The sequence below is a fragment of the Oenanthe melanoleuca genome, chromosome 4 (genome assembly GCF_029582105.1).
Source record: "Oenanthe melanoleuca isolate GR-GAL-2019-014 chromosome 4, OMel1.0, whole genome shotgun sequence".
NCBI classification, from domain to species: domain Eukaryota; kingdom Metazoa; phylum Chordata; class Aves; order Passeriformes; family Muscicapidae; genus Oenanthe; species Oenanthe melanoleuca.
In genome coordinates, this window is record NC_079337.1 from 2,258,147 (window position 1) to 2,277,605 (window position 19,459).

The 19,459-nt window shown below is 39.5% G+C and overlaps 1 protein-coding gene across 26 annotated transcripts in view; it reads right to left on the reverse strand.

Annotated features, from left to right (window-relative positions):
• Window positions 1–19,459, reverse strand: part of CAMK2D (calcium/calmodulin dependent protein kinase II delta) — a 116,956-nt gene that overhangs the window by 6,556 nt on the left and 90,941 nt on the right. For 11 of the 26 annotated variants that reach the window (XM_056490890.1, XM_056490891.1, XM_056490888.1 and 8 more), the window contains 5 exons: window positions 15,945–16,004; window positions 14,350–14,391; window positions 11,756–11,804; window positions 1,117–1,192; window positions 442–536 (listed from right to left, as the gene is read on the reverse strand). In XM_056490890.1, the coding sequence (XP_056346865.1) occupies window positions 442–536; window positions 1,117–1,192; window positions 11,756–11,804; window positions 14,350–14,391; window positions 15,945–16,004 (322 nt within the window). The remainder of the gene's footprint in view (window positions 1–441; window positions 537–1,116; window positions 1,193–11,755; window positions 11,805–14,349; window positions 14,392–15,944; window positions 16,005–19,459) is intronic. The other 15 variants (XM_056490903.1, XM_056490902.1, XM_056490900.1 and 12 more) reach the window with 2 other exon arrangements.

Consider the following 19,459-nt stretch of genomic DNA (forward strand, 5'->3'; position numbering starts at 1 on the left):
TGAGCGATAATCACACCCAGCAACTAAAATACTTTGTAGAATGAGCACAATCACTTATTATACGCTAGTTAATAAGTAAATGTATTTAATCCATGTACATATATAGATTAAGTAAAGTAGAGGGCACCACCTGGAGTTTCCCAACATTTCAGTTTCACTCTTAGGTCTAATGACATTTGTATCTAGTATTTTTAAAATCATTCAGCTCTTAACTCAATCTTTATTTTTACTTCCAAATATCTGCCCTCTGAGGTGTCCTGTGATGTGTGAATGAGCAGAGCAGAAGCAGACTAAAAAAACACCTACAGCAGAAGTCTGAAAAAAATAATACTCCTTTCCCCTGCCGAAGTCAATTAACTCCCAAACCAAAAAGCTCACTAGATGAGAGACACACAGTCACAGGAACAGATGAAGACTTGGAGATGAAAACGGAGTATTTACCATTTTCGAAGTAAAACCGGTGGAAGTCCATCCCTTCTACCAGATTACCCAAAGCTTCAGGCTCAAATGATGTAAGGCCTGGGTCACAGATTTTTCTATGGAAAACAGGAAATTCTGCTATGTGGTTAGGGATCACAATTTTGGAGAGATCATTTTTAACTACTTCTTTCATTCCTATTAAACATTTCACCTACTCATGCCATCACACTGGAAAAGAACAGAACTTAACACGAGGAAAAGGCATGGAGTTCTGGTTTTAGCTCAATTAATAAATTTGGCAGCTTACTTTAAATGGACTGCATTTCATATAAATCATGTTTTGATCCAGAAAAGACCCACAGGTCAGTGTTATTACAAGTAGGAATTTTTACTTGTGACGACGAAAACCATGGCTGTGGAATGCAAGGGGTATTTTTTATGCCGCACATCATTATGTAAGCAAGATGTAAGTATTTTCTTCTAACTACAATGGAGTTGTACTCCTCTGAAACTGGCAGTGTGTTAAGCCAGGGCAAAGCAGCCATGCACATATCATGTGTTTTGTGGGGGCATCTGGGAAGGCATTTCAAGGGTTCCTAACTCCAAGCACAGGCACTCACACATAAACATACATATTTACACAGACAGTGTCAAGTACCCCAGCTCTCCTCACTCCCTCCGAAAGGAAGTGCTTACGTGTAAGCTTCGAAGTCCCCGTTGTTGATGGCTTCAATCAACTGCTCGGTCACCTTGATAATCTCCTGCTTACGAGCTGGGGAGAGATACAAACCCAATCTTACAGAGGAAGGCAAAGTGCAAGATGACAGCTGACAGGTATTCTGTCACTCCCCAGCTGCCACAACAACCATCTCTCTTCCTTTCTACAACCAGAAGACATGATGTTACATTGCTGCTTTACACTCCTTTGCTTTCATTGCACTCCTGTATCCACAAGGAAATTAAACACATGTCAAGATCAATCCACTACCCTATCACAATTCTAATTATCTTTCCTTCACTGGAGGATCTGCTGTTTAAAAAGCAACACAAACCAAGTCCCAACTCTAAACTTCAAACTCAAGGAAGCTGACTGCTGTTTTACAGCCAGGATGGCTGTAGTAGCTCTCTTGTGCAAGCAACAGTTCTAATTCCCCAGCACACTCCCACACATGGATTTGACCATTAACACAAACATGCCTGGAATGTTAAAACTGAAAGTACCAAGAGAGACCACATTGCTCTTCAAAAGAAAATGCTGGGGAGCACACAGAGAAAGTAACTTTTTTTTTTTTTTTTTTTATTCTCTGTGCTCAAAATTGGCAATGTGGTATCAACCTTTTCCTAACCTTTTCCTAAGTGCACGCCTAAAGCATTCAGGTGAAAAGGACCAAAAAGAAACCAGCAAGGAAAAATGTGATGGTGAAAAAAATGGATATAAAGTTCTAGCAAGGCTTTTTGTGAGCAGCTCTTCACTTTTAGCACTATGGCTAAGAGCACTTCAAGTATGAATTGCCTTATTTTTCACAAGGACTGTGGAAAGAACAAAGACTTCTAATGAAGAGAGCAGTGATGTCTCCACTATCACCGATTTAAATAACATGGACCAGACTGCGTGGACACTGCATGGCATTGCCAGCACCCACCAAGTGGTGGGATGGCTGAGTCAGAAATAATGGTGCAGTCTTACAGAAGGCTGGCAAAAAGAAATCCAGAACAAGCAGACCTCGTGCAGTGAGAAAATTACCAGTTCTGCATGCAACATCTCATACATATAGCTGAGCTAAAGGATTTGATTAAATAACCCAGTAACACATCTCAATCAGAGATGAGGAAATTATAGAACATTAAATCAGACAGTGGGAAATGAGGTAAAAATCCCTGATCAGTTGCTACATAATCATGAGCCCATGTTAGTGGATGATATCAGCAATTAATATGCCTACAATGGTACCATAGTTTCCACACGAGAGGCACAAAACCACATGGACACAATTTATTGTCACTGGCTCAAGACAATTGGCAATATTCCCTTCTTCACTGACATCATTCATGCCTTTGCTGAATTTTATCACAGTACCTTTGATGTTGAGAAACACAAGATACAATTCCACATCAACCCCAGAAGGGAGACATTGAACCATGTTGCCAAACTGCTGGTTTTCCTGGCTTTAGTCCCAAAATTAAATTGCATTGGAACACATGTTTTCATCACGAAGCTTTCTGACAAAAGCCACCTTATATTACATAATGTGGTTCCAGAAAAGTTTCTCTGGGCTGTACTAACATCCAGGAGAGCTGTGTCTGCAGACGTATCCATGGGATGTGAAACACATCCATCAGGAAGCTCTAGAGGCCAGCAAAGCCAGCAAAGGAGATTACAGCACTTCTCACTGACTTCAACCAATCACCATCCAAGTCCAGCACCGGTGTCAGCACTTGTGGAAAAGACTTCACAGTCCCCAGCACAGAGTGTCAGGAACAGGAAGATGTTGCCAAATCATCTGCCTTTCAACACAGTCCTCAATTCTTCTACACAATTACAAGGACTAAATGAAACTATGAAAGCCACTATGCTACTCTCACATTTCAACGACATACAATTACACACATATTAGAAAATTACATTTCTTCCTATTTAGTGATCTGATACGCAGTTTCACTGGCAGTGAGCCAAAGGGAGAGGTGGAATTCTAGAACTGATTTGTCCTATTGTGCAAAACTCTTTGCCTCCCGTCTCATCCTTACACAATACAAGAACAAGGCAGTGTGAAATAACAGCAGACATCAAAGACTAATTCAAATACTCAGGAGCCACTGTGATTTTACACAAACCTCCTCCTCATGTGGGTATTTGTGGGGGTGCAGGGAGCCAGACTACAAATAAAGACCAAAAGTGTTTCTGCTTCATTGTCCTCGAAGCAGAGGTTTAACCTGAAAGGAAATAAGGAAGAGAAAGGAGATGGCAAAACTGAAATACAACAAGTAGAAAACTGGAAGGAGACCTGGGAAGCCGCAGAAGGGAAATACAGCTGTAACTTGGTGGCCATGCGCATCCAGTCAAATCCTTGCACTTACCTTTAGTGCAAAGGATGAAACAACGAGGGTGCTGGAGATAAACTAAGGTGAAATGCTACTAGTAGGAATGGTGTCCTGCTACTGCATCTGACAGAAATAATTGGCAGTTCTTAGAGTGTAAATAACCAAATTTTCATTCTGAGTTTGATGGACGCCACGTAACGTGCTCTTGGATAACTACATTTTTTTCCCCATCTAAATACACACTCCAAACTATACAAGGACAACACAAGGCATTAGGGAAGAGGCATCTGGCCAGTTCCCATCTGCCAGATAACTGTCACTTACAATCACCAATTGCATTTGACTTTTTCATTATTTATTTTTTTATCCAATAGTAAACTTGGCTTGTATTGAATTCTAGGACAATTATGCTGTTTGATGTACAGTGGCAATTTCATGCTATTATACTTTTCATTTGATGTGCAGTCAGGACTCCCTAAATAAAACTACAGAAACTAAACTTCCTAAACAAAACTGACAACTGTAATGAGATTCTGGTAAAACTGGTTCAGCTACTTTTTCCACAAAGTGTGGTGAAAGCCAGTTCAAAAAGTAAAGCCTGACCCATCTCTAGTTTTCTAGAATATGGCTTTCCACAGCATAAAGTTACCTACTCTGTAGACAAAGAATAAGTGAACAAAAATACATCTGGTGCCTTTAGAACAACTGAGGTGTGAGGGAAGAACACTGTTGACAAGTCAAAGGTGCTGAGACATTTTCCTGAAAACCAATAAGGAAACAGACTGCAGACACAGCAAACCTGTATGGAGAAGATGGTGGCTTTGACATTCTTTGCTCAGAGTATGGGTGAAGTAAATACATTACAGAAAAGACCACAGACCTGTTCCTTAAACAGCGCCTTTCCCCCTGTAAGGTGAAGGAGTTAAGGTAATTCACAGGGGTTTAGCAGTTAAAAAAACATAAACCCCCTGCTTTGGCAAGTGAGTTGGTATATGACTAATACAAATACATTTTTTCCAACAAAAATATTATGAAGAAGAGCTATAAAAAGACCAAGTAATAAGAAAAAGAACAAACAAGAACATTTCCAATCAATGGCTAAAATGTTTTCTTCAGCATTGCTGTAGCACATGTTAACTTTAAATGAGTCATTAATCTCTTGCTATATTTCACTACCTCTTTTCCTTGCTCAGCTACAGAGTGAAGGATAATCTTTCAAAATTAAAGACCACCATTAACTCTAAGATCTAAACAACATAAAATGAGGAAAAACACCATTTAAGCAAAAAGCATCTAACACTATCAATATTTGAACCTACAAGGAGCAGTTGCCCAGGTAGTGAAATAAAACCACAGGAAAACAAAAGTACAAAACAGCAGCAAAAACTGTTTTTACAGCAGGGAACTCTGTGGTTTTTCTTCCCTTCCTGTAGCCCCAAGAAATATTTATAAACTCAATCTACAAGAATCACGCAGAAATGATAGCTATTTTGGTATTTTGATTGCAGAGAGAATGTGCAGCATACAAATGAGCTGTAGATCTGTGAAAGTGAAGCCTTCAGAAATACCTGTATCTGAAACTTCACGTTTATTGACACACAAGAAAAGAGCCCGTGTAACTCACTGATCACCATATTACCCGCCATTTTTATCAAAACTGACCCCAGTGAGAACAATCATTTAAACCACTTTATGCTTCACACAGATATTGGAACATCTTTCTCCTGCCATCAACCCTTCAGACGCCTGACTATGTCATCACTGTACTGCATAGCTAAGCAGAGAAGCACCTTTCCAGGAGAACAAGGTAACCATGTTCCAGATTTGCACATGCACTTGGACGTGATTAAAAGGCTTTTGCTTCTGACTTGCTCACATGTTGTTTTTCAAGGCAAAAACCCTTAAAACTTTTCAACTTGGTCCTCTTAACTACATATCTCAGTACACCTCAGATTGGATTAATCTCACAACATTTTGGACACGTACAAGTACAGACAAGTGAGTTTGTTCTCTCAACTCCCCTCGCTTACAGTCAGGGAGAGAAATCAGCGTTGAGGGCACAATTCACCTTATCCTAAAATAGATTTTTAAGACAAGTGTGACTCATCTGACCTATTTGCATTGGCTAAAGTGAGTCTAGACAACCAGCTCAAACACAGCTATCTACACTGTGGAGGAGGGTTAAGTCCAGGGGGACAAATCCGCCCCGTTGTGCTGTCATTTTGAAACAAGACATTTGGTATTGAGGCGACAACGTTCTGCTAAAATGGAATGGTGCAGCAGGGAGAACCCAGCTTCACTTCCTGTCTGAAGATCATCCCAACAAACACCAGTTAGATGGAAAGCACACAGCCAGTCAAGTCATTTCTATGCTCTGGAAATAACCAAAGTCTGAAAAGAGGAAGATACTAGAAATTTTATCCTATGTTGTATAACAAGTTTCTGGCTTTGTGGATGTACCAGATTTCATACAGCTTTACAGCATGGACTGTTAAACATCTCACAATGTTCTTTCAAATGATTCTCATGACACCAATATTTGAAAATTCTCTGCTGATAACTTTTCTTACCATTTCTGCCACAAATATTCCAATTAAATAATTTCTGAAAGGGAAATAAAAAAACAGGCTGCATGAATGACTGACTGGGTCTCACATCTTAGACAAGGCATGCTTCAGGAGACTTCTCATTTAAGAAGTTTATCAAGATTCAGTGTACAGAACACCAGTGCTTATCTCTTAGCCCACACTTAAACTCTGATAGGGACTAAAACATCTGAGTTGTCATCGCACATGTATATCTTTTTCATAGAGCCTGCTGATTCCAAAGACTTGCTCTGATTCATCAGATTATGAAACGGATGGATGATCTGCAGAATTTTATTAGGGTTATTTGGTATCTTTCACCTATCTGAAAACTGCTAAGCCTGCAACTGCCCTAAAAGAAATCTAAATTCTTTAGCTATCTAAGCAGATATCTGAAAACTTATCCCAGAGCTTTTCCATCCTGTACTGACAGAACAGATCCAACAAAATTAATGTGTCTATTTCAATTAATGTTAAGCAACTAGCCACACACCATACATAGTATATTTTTACTTATATGGAATAAATTATTTCTGAAGATGCTATCTCTTTATATGATTGTACTAAAAAATTACACTAATATTTAGACAGCACAGCAAATGTTGGTGTTTATTTTTTAATGACAAATCACCTACAGTCTTAGATCAAAGCTTCATGGTCACTGCACTGCACTATGGTTTCCCAACGGTTACTTTAATTGTCGAATCTGGCTGCTGTCTCCAGAAATGGTGTCTGAAGTCTTGATGAGTGAGACATTAACAAGCTTTGCTGCTGAGTATATTTTTATTTAAACTGTGCTCCTGCCTAATCACTCAACTAGTTCAGAGATGTGAGGCCACCAGCACACTGAGATCTGAAAATGCTGGGCACGTAAAGGATATTGTGTGGTTATGCACCGTGGATGGAATAAAGCCCTATGGCACATGTTACTGATGTGTCAACCCTCCATGTTACAGTGCCCAGATCTCTCCTACTAATTCCTCTCTTTCCCCAGGCTCTGGGCAGCTTGTGCTGGCAGTATCTGTACTTCTGGTTTGATACACACTCACCCATATATTGATAGAGCCTATCCCACTCCTCTCTCAGAATGAAGCTACACTTTCAGCATTGCCCGGCAACAGCTGTGACCGGAGACAGCCCATCCTCTCTGGGACTGCTTCCTCTCACCTGCATTAGCTCTCCCCACCAAAAATTCTACTCATGTTTAAAATAAGGTTCAGGCCAATAACACACAGCCCATGCTCCCAAGGGCCTGCCTGGATCTCCCTTTTACTTGTGCAAATGCCCATTTTACCACCAGTGCAGCTGCCCTGACACGCACTGGTTGGAGGCTCAGAATGTGGCAAGCAGAAGCCTCATCCCCAGGAAGCCATTGCCTGTTCCAGCTCACAAGGTCCCACACCTCTAAGGAATTTCTGAAGAATTTCTGAGTTCATTTACAAACAAGAAATGTTCTACCCAGGTCCTTCACATTCTACCAACACAGTGCCTTTCCCCTCTCATATTTTAACACTCAAGATTTCCAGTACAGTCAGTTGGTCACTGATCATCACAGATCTCCTCCTGAGCAGAGGAGGACATTTTCTAGTTGTCCTATCAACACTGCAAGTTAACACCTGCCGCAGCAGCTTCAAGGCTAGTTCATCAATGGGGATGCTCAAGAAAGGAACTTGATGTAATAAAAGTAACAGGTAACTAATGCTGAGGCCCTATCCAGGATCCAAGCAAGAGGTGAGGCAAATCTCTCTCCCTAAGCTGAAAACTACTGCAAAGATTACTCCTGCAAGATACAGCTTTCTGAAATACAGACATATCCATCCTGCTGTTAAGCTGATGAAAACATTTTTACAATTAATGACAAGAAAAAAAAACCCTAAAAAATTTACTTTTGTAAAGACTAAGCACAGGTCACTCCCAGATCAGGCAGATCACAGCATTGACCTTTTGTGAGCTTCTGTCAGATGGTGGGAAGGGGGGAGACAAAGGAGATCATCTGACAGATGAGTCTCTCAACTTACATAGTACAGAGGAAGGAGTGGAGTGGGAGAGCTCAGACTCAAGCGATTGACTCTCTGAGTTTGCATTTCTCACAGACTTGCCCGCTGAATTGATGGAAAGAAACACAACATATGAACAAACAAAGATGAAGAGGTAGAGTGTGATCAGACTCCTCAGCAGACACTGGCAGCAGGAGCGGCCTCTGGGGCACGGCCAGGGTGGTGACCAGTGGGATGAAGAAGCAATGGAAGAGGAGGAGTGGTGAGTGGCATTCAACCTCTCCATGTCCTCCTCCTTTGTGAAAGCTGTGTGAGGGTCAAGTACATGAAGAAAAGGAAGAAAAAAAGAAGGCCAAAAGAAAAATAATGATAATATAATTAGAAGCAGTAAGAACTTAGAAAATCTTTGAGCACACAAACAATGTTAATGATGGCAGTGTGGGTGCCAAAGAACAATTGCAAAGGTCGTAGGTGTGAGTGACTCTGTTCAGATGCCAGCACAGATTTACCCCTGTATCTGGTACTCAGATACAAAGGGCTTTGAAAGAGCTTTAGAAAAATTGTTCTTAGAAATTTGAATGATTTTTATGGAATGTATGGTCCAAAAGAAATAGTTTAAACTGCTTTCTTTCTGTTTTTAAATAAAATTAGGTCAACAAGTATAAAATGAATTACAAATATATTAAATATTTTGAAGCAATGTATCTTTCAGATGTATTATGTAGCACAGGTAAGTCACAATTTGTCAAATCTGTAAAGTGCCTTACAAGTCAGCAATTTTCCCTGCTGCCAAACATCAGTCTTAATAATGCTTCTGGTAATTTGTCTCCGGGGGCAAAAAGACACCGTGAGAAATCCAGATCTCCTGTCCATGGTAAATTTAACAACTCACCTTTCTGAAAAATCTGTGGACAAAAATAATGGTGCTATTCCATAGCATTACTTGAAAAATCAAACCTATATCACAGAGATGCTGCCCAATAGTTCCAGTCTCATTACTACAGGAAGAAGAAATCCCACAAGCAATCCCAGAAGAAGGTATTGCTTACAGTCCAGTTCTCAGCATGTTCTTCCTGCCCACTCCTGTCATATTTAGGAGGAATCACTGTCATGTGGATAAGCCCATGATTGATGGTTAGTGTCAGAAATTTATCTTAGCAAAGAACCTGAACTACAGCTTCAAGTAATTTCAGACTCAAATGATATAATTAACTTATTGCTTGAGTTATTAAAGCTTACTGTTGTTTGGCAAACACTGTTTCTAGTAAAATAAATGTGTTCCAGTCCTAAAAGAGTTACGTATACATAAAAGAGTTTATATACATAAAGAAGGCAAAGTTACAGACACTAAGATTTTCAGTAAATAAAAAATGAAAAGTCAGTCTGATTTTAGTCTTCAAGTTAAATACCTGCTTTCCAAAGTGAAAACAGGTTGAGATCCTGACATGAGAGAAGAATGCTCTATGCATCCCTGACAGACAGGAGGAGAATTTGATCCTGAGGATACATTAATGATAGGTGATGTAAGACACTTTTAATTGCTCCCTGTCTTAATGAATCCTGACATCCCTACCACTTGGCACAGACATCCGCTCCACCAGTGCACATGGGACAGGAGTGTGCTGGGAATGCTGTATCCCGTAACAGACCTGTGGGAGCCACACCTCTGCCAAGAGGCCAATCAGCACCAAAGAACAAAGCCCTTGATGCAGAGCTGGATGTTCTCAGCCCGTGTGGGCTGCAGAAATGAAGGGGCCCTGGCCCTGTCTGTGCAGCGCAGGCATGGCGCTGGGATACCAGGAGCAGGAACAAGGTGCACAGCCCACAGGCTTTGCAGAGCCATTCCCTGGGAGGTGTGGATCACACTGCAATGCCATAAAACACACACTAATGCTACTGCTCAGTTACAGCCACAGCTTCCTGCTCCTTCCCAGGAAGGACGGAGCCTCTTCCCATGCTCTACTCCAAGCTGCAAAGAAAAGAAAAAGGTTTTAAACGTTCTTTATCATCTAAGGTGCAAAACATACCTTCTAGATCTCAGACGTGGTGACAAACATCCTGAGTCATCTTGAGCATATGTGTAAGAACAATTCTCTCTCCTTCCTCTGAAACCCATTTGTCCCTATCAGTATTTTATCTCCAGTCAATGTTGCTGACAAGAGAACAGCTTTCTCACTGTTCCCCTACAAAATATACATCCAGGAGTCAGGCTTTGTGTGTGGGGGAAATAACCTTTCCTAAGTCCCTTGCTAGTGCAGGAAGCTTGAGATTATAAGAGGTGTCAGGGTTGCAGGACTGCCTATTCCCTGAATCATTAGACAAATTAGACCCTGGGGGCATTGTTAGCTTTATAATAAAACAGTATGAACAACAGCCTCCAGAGGAAAGATGGGAAGTGTGAGAGGAATACTAAAAAGTGAAAAAAAAACATGTTCATGAGCAATTAATAAGAGGGAGATTATATTTGTCTTTTAAATAAACAGAAAATGAAATGCCTGTACATTCTGCAGGGAAAGACACAAACAGGATCTGCTCCTCAGACCTGTACTTACTACAAGGTCCCCTTTTCTGGTTTGGGAATACTGTATATTGTGGCTGTCCAACTTGCCCTTAAGTATGATATTACAGAATCCTATAAAAGAATTAGGTAAAATTTTTTTTTTTTTCATAATTGTATCTCCCGAGGTACAATTCTGTGTACTAAGATTCAGACAGAATTTTCTAAAAATTCTACTGTAATAACACTACGTTACATCATCACATAGTGGCCCTATAATTAAATTATTCCTTTCATAAGCTTAGTTATTAAACTGCACCAAATAGTTCTAAGGAAGAAATACAAAGCATTATGAATAAAGGTAAATTACATGCTATTTTCCAATGCATCAGCTACAAATCCCTATAACTGTTCTCTCCTTTTACATTAACTCAAACCACCACCACTTTGTTGCATCCATTCTCCCTGTTTAATCTTACTATCACCTCTGGTCCATGTTTCACCTGTACATATACCATTGTTCCTTGAGGCCAAAAGCCAATCTTTTTTGTGAATCAGAGACACACAGACCCAATACTCCCCTTTTCAAACCCTTCACACTTTAAATCACAATGCTATTAATGAAGGTTTGTGTAACATCACAGTTTAATGTTTAGAGGGGGGAAAATAGAAACAAAAATATTATCTGTGAAGCTACAAAACTAAGTTTACAAAAAAAAAGCTTTGATGTCAGTTTTTTAAAGAATAAGAGAAGATTAAAATAAGTGCATGAACAAAAAGAAACCAAAAAAAACACACTGGCATCTGAACAGAATAAAAATAAAAACAGTGACACAAAAAAACAAAAACAAAAACCCAAAAAAATCCAACAAAACCAAACCCAAAACACAAATGCATGCTAAACATAAACTAAGTAAAAGCTACAAAGCACTGACTTAGACATTTGTAATCTATTTCTATTATTACTGGACCTAATATCTTAGTTTAAAAGTAGTAACTTTATACTCTTAATCCCGAAACATCATGGAAAATGGTGTTTTGGAACTGAAAAGTTAAAGTTAAGTCTGGAACACATCTAAAGTCATTTCTTCTAAGAAAGGAAAAACATCATTCTCTCGTAAGATTCATTAGAGGTTTCTGTGTTTAATGGCCTACTGAAATAGAACTGTGAAACTCATGTTACTGCTTCTCCAAACATTTCAAGTGTAAAATCATACCTTTCACATCCTCATCTTCGATGGTCGTGTTGGAACTCTCTGTTGATTCCTGTTGAGAAGTAAACGTGAGTCGAATGTATAAAACAAGCCAAGTCTTATTTGCGTGCCCCGGAAAATGACAGGATTAGTTACAGGAATCATGCAAAGCCTTGAAGCGGGGTGGGATGTCATTCACAAAAAAATGGTCACACGCTGATTGAGACATTTCCACCTGAAACGGGTGTCAAACATTGCCATTCTCCACAGGAGGGAACAGAAACACAACTCCTGCACTCTGATGCTTTTACTTCACAGGAATGTACAGGAAAGGGTTTTTTTTTCTTTAACATCCAACTGTACAAAGTCCATCTGAAATGTATGAATTACCTCAGCCAAGTAGGAGAGCTTGCCTTTTTAAGCTTAGTGATTAAACCAACTGTGCAAAATAAGTCATTCCATTCCAATTCTACCTTCTAAATATGCAGGCTTCTGCAAGCTACAATTTACAACCAATTTTTTGCTCATGGGACTTACGCAATTTATATTCAAATGAAATCTCACAGTGATCTGAAGCATATTGGATCAGATTATCTCATTTTTATACTGGTTTTTGTGATTGATTTTTTTTTTTTTTTAAAGGAGATGGAGAATTGATGAACGTATGGTAAGAACTTTGACAAACTAAGGTATCTTTGTAGCAGTATTCTTCAACCAACCAGTCATGCTGAGGAATGACTCATCTATCAGACAGTTTATTCTTAAGCCATGGCACTTAAAAAGGCAAGGATATTGTATCTCAGTCTTTCCTTAATTACCAGAAATGTGAAATATAATGGGTAAATTCAACAGGGCACTGCCAAATCTAACTGCAGAGACCCGGAAAGTTTTAAGTGAGATTTTTTTTTTTTATCTCTATACTTTCCTGAGAAGTAAAACATTATTTTTTTTTTAATTTGCAGCTCAATAACAAAAAATATTAACTGATCTGGTTTTTTATCTGAGAGAGAAGACAGGACTGATATCGTATTTAATTCTTTAAAGGATTTTACAATTAAATAATGAAATTGGTAAATTTGCCAGTGCCCTTCATTTACTGTGTCCTCACAAGGCTGAGCCAAAGGAATGTTCAAGAGGGCTAATGCATTACTCAAACCTTCAAAACTCAAATGTGCATTGGTAAGTCAAAATGGAGGAATTAATTCACACACAAACAAAACTGAATGAGCCACCATGCTGTCCCTGCCCTGGCTGTGTTAGACGTTCCACTTGACACGGACGGATCATGCTCTAGCACTTCAAATATTAAATAAATTACTTACAAGTGAACAAAAACCTCACACAAATACAAGTTGCAAACACCATGCAAAGCTCACAGGGCAGATGTAGCCTCTAACACTGAAGCATCCACTCCAGTTGCCATACAACAAGGATCAGTCTTTCAGATAAATTTAGGAGGAACTCTCCGCATTAAGGGGTTCGTTTGTTTGCTGTGACTTTTTGGGACATTGAGTAACTTAGTAGCTGAGATTATGTAATAAAATCAAGTAGATGTAGTCATGCCAATATTTTATCTGGGTTTTCTGGGCTTTAGTGGACTTCAGCGATAAAGATCAGCCTGCTCTTCAAACACAGGCTGCTCGTGGCCTACGGGTTGAAACTTGGGGAGCTGAAAGAGTAGTAACACGAAAACACAAGTTGTGTATGGAGAGGGGACATAAAGGATTGGCACACACAAGCACAACACACACCATCAGCACTTCCATGCTTGAGGAATGTCTGCATGCGTTATTTCATCACTCAGATCCACTCCTCCTCTTATGAAATAACCACAGAGAGTTAAGACTAGATAAATGGGATGTGAATTAAGACAGCACTGCAAACGGTGAAATTCTTGTCAAAGTGTAAACTCTTTTCAGGAAACCTAGGAACATGTGTTATATGTAAATGATGGTATTTCCTGGCCCTTTTCAAGTCCATGCATGAAAAAAACAAAACAAAACACATTTTAGGGATCAGCTGCCAGACACAAACATCACAATACATGAGAAAAGAAAAGAGCATGAAGAAAACACGTAAAAATCAAAAGACTTCTTTGTCACTTGAAATGTGAAATTTTTTTGGAAGCTGCCCAGTGATGTTATGGAAGAAAACCAAAGTCCTGTGCAAAAGACATGTCACAACACAGTGTATAAGCATGCTGAGAAACAGCAGATGGGATAAACTGAAATGACATCTCTGTCTGAGGTGACGACTGCATGTAAAACTTGCTGAGATCATCTCACCACACTCTGAGAACAGCACTCTTAGGTTTCCCTTAGACTGCAGCACTTTTGGCTGAAATGAGAGAGACCCCCTGCTCCCTGAGCTGGGCTGCACAGGGCACTGAGCTCTGCACATTGCTACCGACTCCCCCAAGAGCTCCAGGAGCTCAGAAGCAGCAGGACCCATGCAGCAGATGGACACAGATGAAAACAGGCTTGAGAGACACTGGGTGTAACAAACGCAAGAATGAGATTTTCCTTCACAAATTCTTGGAACGGCCCTATTGTGCTGTGGAATAGTGGATGGAATATGTGGTGTGCGAAGGCAAGATGGAGTTGATTCTTTCTGAATACCTTATTTCCATCAGGGTTGTGGATTACTGTAGTTTGGGGCTCCTGAGCGAGAACAAAATAAAGAGAAAAAGTTCCCATTGGTAAATACATTTTCATTGGTGTGAGGGAGTGCAAGAAGAGCCAGCTCACAAATGCTGAACACTGACAAGAGTTAAAACAAATGTTAACTGTCGCCAGGGGGTGAAACTGGATGTCTCTAACACAGATTTCCTAAACAGCAAGCCAGCAAAAAAGGCCATCTCACCTAATGCAGCGGCATGCAGAGACCTTATTCAGGACCAGGGTGTGCAGGGCTTTGAAGCTCTGGGGACCTGCAGAGGCTCTTCTGGACAAGGGCAGGCCAAATGCTCCGTGTGCTTTCCTGTCTGAACCTGGACATGCAGGGCAGCCACAAATCTTTAAGCTTTAGTAACCTCTTCTCTTTAATCATTTTTAAGTGTATTAACATGAAGTGATCAAATTGAAATACAGTGGAATTGATAAAAATTAAGGATGACTACACCTAGACACTACTGGCAAGTGAGAGAGATCTTCCTGTCATTTAAAAGTGTAATTTCCCCAAATCCTTTAACCTTAAGGAAAGGTTCAATAATCTCTGAAATGGCAGTTAGCCAGCACACTTTCAGCATGGGCCATCGGGCACAGCTCTGTCTGGGAACAGACTGCCATAAACTCCTGCATGCAACCTGCTGGCTCAGCCTTAGGAAGAACTTACCGGATGCCTCAGTGCCAGCTGCTCAAAAAAATTCAAGGGAAAAATGCTTCCAAATGTGTATGAACTACCCCATTTTCAAAGTTTTATATGCATGGGAAAAAACAGGTCACTACATGATGTATTTAGGCACTGGCATTTACATTGGTGAGCCCCATGATACACAGGTGCCTTAGAAATAAGGCTATTAATAAAAGTGAGACTGAAGTAACATCCAGGAACATCACTTTGATTTGTAATACCGCCTTAGCAGAGCTTATTAATGAGTAATGTCTCCCGCTGATTTAAATGGAAGAGAAACAAGCAAAATGTTTAGCTCTAGATGCCTCTTGATCCCAGAGAAGACTTGCAAAGTCCAGCAAATATGGAATGAAAATCTGAATAAGGTCTATTTTATGGCAGCCTAGTAATAACCCTGTTAGCTCTCCTGGATGTCAATACTTTAACTAAGACAAAGCCAAGAAAATAATAGAGCCGGTTTTTAAAAATTTAGTTGGTGCAAAAGGTTAGCATTAGAAGGTGGAAACAGTCATCAGGCAAAGAGCTAAGAGCAACATCAAGCGCATTCTACTCACTTTCTGGCACAGCATGCAAAAAATTCAGCTATGGTTACAAATGCTACGACTCTACTGCATCCAGCTTCCATTTAACATTTTCTGTCAATAAACACGCTCTAATGGATTTCCTCACAAAAAAAAAAAAAGATAGCATAATTCAAACAAAAAAGGTGTTCCAAAACCTGTTTTTAGAAAGCAAACAGAGTAAATGCATGAAAAAGCAAAAAGGCAAAAAAAAAAAAAAAAAAAAAAAAAAAAAAAAGAAGAACAAACAGAGGACAGTCAAAAACTTCCAGATAGCATGAGAAGGAAAATTCCAGGTATACCAGCGCCGGGGTAGGAATATTTTCCTTGGGGCTGGTTACCACGTTGGTTTTGTTGTTTATCTGTAGGTATGCAGAAAACAGAAACAGACAGGCCTTAGATCTCACAGTAGGCACCGTATCTATATCTCTGCACACAACATCTATAGACAGGCATTGGTATCTATAGATAGATATAGATATGGAAATAAAGCATACAGAAAGATGAACTTAGGAACTTGCAGGAACACTAACTCTAGCTCTGGGAGCTGGCTGGCAGCTCCTCCCCACAGGCTGCCAGAGCCCTGCACCAAGGCCTAGATAAGGGACGGATGAGTTGAGCTGAGACACTTAACAGAGAGCTCTTAAGTAGCAGCTAAGCACATCTAAGAAGAATAAAGAATTAATACGGGTTGTGACAAAGTCCTAAATAGCCACTGCATTTCATGACATGCAATGGTGGCAGGTCATTGCACCCAATAGTTCTTTATTTCTATTGAATTATCCCTACCATAAATAATATTTAATTATTCGTAGTGCCCTAAGAATCTGTAATTTGTTCTACTGGCTTCTGATTCCACTTTGGAATAAATATGACTGACAGTAGAAAGAGACTAGTTCCCCTTTAAACTTTTTTGGTGCTGTTTTTAGCAGAAAATCGTTGGCAGCTTCTCAGTGTTGGTACAGTGACTCGGAAGTGTGAGGTTTCCCACTATGGTACCTGTGGTCTTATTCCAGCCATCAGCACCTTTCTGTTTAACTTTATAGGTCCTCATGATACTTCTTAAGCTTAGCACAGTGCTACACCTGTCTTTTATCCGTACAAAATATAAATTCAAATTAAACTGCTCAGCAGGAAGTTTCAAAGTACCTGATCCTTTAAATCCATTTTTTTAAGATTTAACCTTCATTAATACCATGGGGTATGGAAAGAACAGAAATACTAGAAATAACGTAGCAAGCCACTTTTTACATGCACTAAGAAGGAAGATTCAAGTATTGTAAAACTGGTTTAAAAGATGTATTTTTGTTCTCTACCAGTAATGAGGAAAAAATATTATGTACATTTTGGTCATGTCTAATTTTAACAAGGGTGGTCCAAAGCATCATGCAGAACTAGGTATATAGATACAGATCACCTGAAAAGACTTTGATCCAAAAAACCAAATTCTACTGAACCTTCTAGTCATAGTACTTAGCAATAAATGTGCAAAGCAAAACAGAAATGCCTGAAGTTGTTTTGTTAATGGATTTTCCTGAAAATGTAATTAACTTTACAGAATGGAAAGAAACGAAATTCACATATCCTCAGCACTTTTTGATGATTATTTTATTTTGGGCCAGGCGTGGCAGCTGACTTGTGGATTTCAGGAACTGAGCCTGCAGCTGAAGTGAATCTTATTCAGGATACGTTTAAATTATGGAAATGTCCAAAGGATTTGCAGTAATGAATTACAGGCTGCAAATTTTCTAATTTTTAATGAGCATTTAACTGGCTTTGAAGAATATAAAGTAGTTTCATTAATTAATCAGGGAAGATTCTGTCGACACTGTTATTTAATAATGCTTGTGATAAAACTACTTTACTGTATAGAATAAAAACCATTTTCATTGATTTAAAGCAAAGTTCATGATGCTGTACAGCAGGAGGATGAGGAGCAGTTATTTTTTAAACAATGGTCTTCAGAAACTGGCATTAAGAGAACATACGAGTCATTACCGAGTTGCAAGTGATTATGCCTCGACTTGGCTTAGTCAAATAAAGTCAAATAAATTTCATTTCTCTATTCACAATTACAATTGGAAGCTGTAGGATTGTCTGAAGCCAGGACAAGAAGAGAACAAACACCTTTGTGCATAAAGGGTTTCATGGGGAGATCCAAGCACTGGCAAGTATTTTACTTGCTTTGATATTTACAGGATTCTGAGATGGGCAGAACCCTGAACTCCTTACTCAGGAAAAAACTTTAAAGAAAACCCCATCCATTTCAGTAAATGAAACTTCTGGTGGAGATCTGTACAAGAGTGGGAACACAAAAAAGGCTGCTTGACAGGAGACTAAAGCTTCCAAGCAAGACGAAAATTGCATATCAAGTTGCATAACTACAAATTCATATTTTTGTGACAGTATAGTCATTGAGAGATTATAATTAAAAAGACTTTAGCAAAAAGCAATTAAAGAAAAATATAAGGAAAGAAATGAAGATTTTACCAGATTTCATACAGTCCTATTCAGTAACAGCTTAATACAAAAACTCAAGTGGTACCCCAAATGAATGCTCTTCTATGAATACATAAGGAAAAGTGGTTAGTCAAAGTTCAACTCCAGTTTTGCCTGAGTAAGGAGAGCAGGCTTGGGTCCATACTCCCCTGGTAGAAGCCCTATGAAAATAAACAATATTCATTACAGCTACTGCTGAAAACTGCAGGAAACCTATTCAAACCTTCAGCGAGCTATCAAGAATCCAGCATTCATTAGGAACAGAGAGAGAGATAGAATGTGATTCAAAACACAGTTATTCCTTCCATGTGAAGAGAACTTGGTAAAATCCTTTGAAACTTTGAGAGAACACAGCAATAAGCTGTACATGTTATCTCTCTCACAGAACAGACATCAATCTACGAACACATGGTGCATCTTGCATGTATTTTTAACAGGAAAGAGAAATAATTCCAAAAGGATTACAATATTGTCATATGAAACAGTTACTTCAAAGCTGATTTGTGCTTAACCAATGACCTTCTGTTTGTTGTGAAGGAGAATGTTTTACTGATGCACAGCTTGCCAGAAGTCACTCTCTGAGGTGTGATAGTAGTGCAGGACAGACACACACACACTCCAAACAGCTGGGCATGACTGTAGAAATCATTATTGGCCTTTTTTCCATAGGATATGAAAATAGTTTAACAAAGAAAACCTGCATCTTGGGGCTTTATCTTTCACATGTTATTTCTGTAACAAAAAGTTAATGCATACTTCAGGTTAGGGATCCTGGCAATAACCACGCTGCACCTTGCCAGTGCCCCTCCTTCTGTGGTTCCTGTCACTGGAATTCTGCATTCACCCAAGGAATAGAGGATTTACCTAAGTAACTGAACAGCTGCTCACACCTGACCAGCAGTTTTTGCTGTCCAAGGAGAGTTGGCTTCCCAGTTCCCACAAACACCTCAAAGATCACATTCCAAACCACCATAAACAGCAAGAAAGGAAGTTACTGTGTGGGGTCACGGAGGCCAAATGAACACAAGACTGGAGAGGAGGTTGAGGAGGAAGACAAGTTATTGACACTGTCAGCTGGGACATCTTGGGACACAGCCCCGAGCTGTGAAGGTACCTAGCTGGGAAACTCTAGTGTGGGAAGGCTGGGAAATTGGCTTTTTTACACCTGAGCATTTAGCATGGCACCTTGGGCTACAGTGGCTCAATTAATGCAGACTGTACCACTGTGCAATGTGTTTTGTGTTACATTTTATGATATTAATACTATTAGCTTTTAAAATAAGGAGATTTTACAAATGAAGAGAAAGCTGTTACAAGA